Source organism: Anopheles ziemanni, chromosome 2, assembly GCF_943734765.1.
Source record: "Anopheles ziemanni chromosome 2, idAnoZiCoDA_A2_x.2, whole genome shotgun sequence".
NCBI lineage: Eukaryota > Metazoa > Arthropoda > Insecta > Diptera > Culicidae > Anopheles > Anopheles ziemanni.
Window position 1 is genome coordinate 53,609,335 of NC_080705.1, and position 3,608 is coordinate 53,612,942.

The 3,608-nt window shown below is 39.0% G+C and overlaps 1 protein-coding gene across 1 annotated transcript; it reads left to right on the forward strand.

Moving 5' to 3' along the window:
* The first annotated feature begins 458 nt into the window (after positions 1-458).
* Positions 459-1,499, forward strand: LOC131293861 (uncharacterized). The gene has a single exon (XM_058321912.1). It carries the CDS (start codon positions 513-515, stop codon positions 1,497-1,499), a length of 987 nt encoding a protein of 328 aa, XP_058177895.1. The 5' UTR covers positions 459-512.
* The last annotated feature ends 2,109 nt before the right edge of the window (positions 1,500-3,608 follow it).

A 3,608-nucleotide genomic window follows, 5' to 3' on the forward strand; every position in this document is an offset into this window, starting at 1 on the left:
GTAAGTAGCAGTTCAGTTACGAATTATGAAGATCTGTTTATTATTATTTTGTTTTTAATTTTATTAATTTTATTCACAGGCATGGATTGAAAAAAAAATGTCTAAACTAAGCTCAGCCAAAATAAGGAGGCTAAAAAGAAAGGAGCCGGGAAGCCGGCTTTTGATACACTAAACGTGTTTTTAAGAACGAATAGCCGCCATAACAAATGTGCGAGAAATAACAGCAATGACTTCAATTATGTCATGCATCGGTATAGCTAAAACGTCTGGAAATCTACTGGATGACATAGTCCAGCAAGCTCCATCACACCGACAACAGACCAGCCAGACACATCGCACCATAGCCCGACAACAGACCAGCCAGACACATCACACCATAGCCTGACAATCGAACCAAACCAGCCAGGGACATCAAACCAGCTTAAGATGATTCAAGACCAGGAGAAGAGGTCGTTGTTGGCGATCGGCTCCATTTAATTGATTTGGGGGTGACCAGAAAAATTCTTCGAGGGATGCTGGATGGCAAATTTGCAACCCTTGGTCGATGGTCAGACCCCCAGAAGGAAGCTGTGTCTAAGTTTATGGAAAATACACGGCTTCCTTCTGAGGTGCATCGCCCCATGAGGCACCTCAATGAAGTCCGCAATTGGAAGGGAACCGAATATCGGTCCTTCCTGCATTACATTAGTGTTGTGGTCTTGAAAGATTGCGTGAACGAACAGGCTTACAATCATTTCTTGCTCTACTTCTGCGGTGTGACCTGTTTTGCATCCACGGCACATCAGCGACATTGGCCGCTTGCGAAAAAGCTCCTAGAAAAGTTTGTAAAGGAGTTCGGCACGATATATGGTCGTTACCACTTGACAAGTAATGTTCATAATCTCCAGCACGTGTATGGAGAAGTTTTAAAATTTGGACAACTTGAAAATTTTTCGGCTTATTGTTTTGAAAACCACTTGCAGTTTATCAAACGCTGTATTAAATCGGGCACGAAGTGTGTGGAGCAAGTGGCAGCCAGGGTGCAAGCCAGAGATTCTATCCAGACGGCTGCCAGTTATAGTGCTCCAAACTATCCAATGTTGATGGTAAATCGGGTTGGATTATACGTAACAGCCGATTTTACCTTGCTGCCCGAATTTAGAGATCAATGGTTTTTGACCCACCAGGGCAGCGTCATCAAATTTTTGGAGGCAAAGAAAAGTTCTTTGTCTTCGTTCATCTTGATTGGGATCCAGATTGACCATAAGACGGAGCTTTTCGAAGGAAAGTGGGCAGACGGCAATTCGCAAATAGAATTGTCGTCTGCCGATTTGTTTATCTATAAAATAAAGGAAAATGCTCCGTCAAGAAGGGTGGAAGTACCGTGTGAATCCATAAAATGTAAACTATCAGCAATATATTTACCGAAACGATCTCTCTCAAGACCACCAATAGATCCTCCTGTTACTATTGCTCTTGATACCATAGCCCTTTTCCCGTTGCTTCATACACTCCGTTGAGAAGATAGTTTTATGGATTCCATGGTTGCTTCCACGTCAACAAGAGATCATCGTGCTCGATAATGTTCGTGGAATGACCTTTTTAACCGCTTTTATGGCTACTGATAGAACATTGCTGAAGTTGAAATTTTTGGAATCCTTTAGCACTATGCTGCCTCGCGGGGCTCCATGCTGAAACAGATAGATCGCCTGCGCCCTACTCAAGCCTCTTTTCAAGCTAGTCTGTGTTCTCATGGTCTACATAACGAAATGTTTCAGGTTCCTTCGTGTATTCATATATTTAACATAAATTGTTAACTTTTTTTCAAAGGCCCTAAACTTTAGTATGTTTAGGTGTTACTGAAATGACTATGAGGCTGGTGATGATAATTTAAAATGAATTTTCCATTCATAAATAAAACATGAAGTGTATGCATAAGTTTGAGGATCCTTAAGCGTCTGTTTGGGCTTCTCAATCTTCTGCATGGGTGAGCGGTGGGCCATTATCATCATCATCATCATAGAAAATGTAATTTAACGAAAAAAACTCAACATCAGAAATAATGTATGTATTTTTCTTTAGTTCATGTTCATGTTCTTTAATTCATATATTATCAATAACTAAAAAACTTAAAATTCAATCCTTTCATCCAATAGAAACTAAGCAAACTTAGACCTAACCAGAAAAAAAACAAAACCCTATCACCAAAAACGAAAAAACTAACTAAACTAACTTATGCACTAAAGCTAAAACTAACTTAGATACTAAGCGGAGAACGGTTCTTTTTTGTGTGTGTGTACGATTTGTTGACCGTACCTTTTACAGTTCCTTTAGTTTTTGCTGTGCACCCTGCGTTTTTTTCATTTTAACTTTACAAAAGCTTCTACAACACTCGCGTGCACTTTATTATCATTACCATTCTCTGCTATTTTTTTTTAATAGACTTAGTATGTTAAAATAAATATTAAATCGAATTTTTGTAACAGTCCGGCCGCCGCCACACCAGCTACATCCGGCTAGAAATTGCTTATTGAAAAGAAGCTGCACTGCCTCATGCATCCTTTGCTTTGGCTCCGCTTTAACTATAAGAGTCTGCATTCTTTCCAAAACCTCTTGAAATCGTTCAACATTGCCAAGATTGAACTCTAATTCATCCAGCTCTTCTTTTCTTTGCACTGCCTTCAGAGTTATTGGGGGTTGCTGAGATGCTACCACCTGTGGGGGTCGTTGGTCCAGCGCATCCTTCATCCCTCGGACAACTTTCGTCAAAATAAATGTTTGCCGCAGGTTCATATCCACACGCTCGGAAATGGATTGCATTTCAAGCAATTGATTATTTGTCGTAACATTGGGTGTCTCCATGTTCTGCTGTAATTCAATAAAAATTAAGTATACTATACGCAATATTCATGTATATTTAACTTACCTTCTCAGATTTATAAAACAGATGACAAACACCAAACAAACATGCAATTTCTATCACTGACAGAATACACGCACTGAAATTAGCAAACCAAACGGACTGGACAATGCTTTGAATTTCTTAAGAATTTTCCCGCTTGCTCGCTCTCGAGTACAGAGCTTTCGTTGCCGTTCCGATATTGTTTATTTTGATTTCGACTTGCTAACGTAGACTATATTGAAAGAAATTCTATGTGTTTTATAGCTTATTTTCAATCGATTGTCGTTTCATAGATAAAACATGTTTGTCAATGTTTATGTAACCAACTAAATTTCATGTTTTAATTTCAAGATTCTTTCATTTCACTAGTACAATTATTTAAAAACAACTTGAAGGTGCACAACCTCATTTCATCAATGTAAACGCTGTTATAGAACGCTCGAGTTGATTGACAGCTCCACGTTGTTTATATTTTACAATCGATCGAAGACAATCGATCTGTATGGATTGAAGTGAACAGTGAAGAAAGTGAAGTAATTATAGTGTTTATAACGTTCTAAGTGGGTAAATAAGGTAAGTATGTTCGATAGGTACTTGGACTACATGGGAACCGTGCACAAAATATGGTGGTAAATGTAAGCACCAATCCGTGCTCTACGATTCTCCACACCCGTACCAGCCTGGCCGGATCATCAAAACTACAGTGAAAATTTTAACAAGTAAGTAT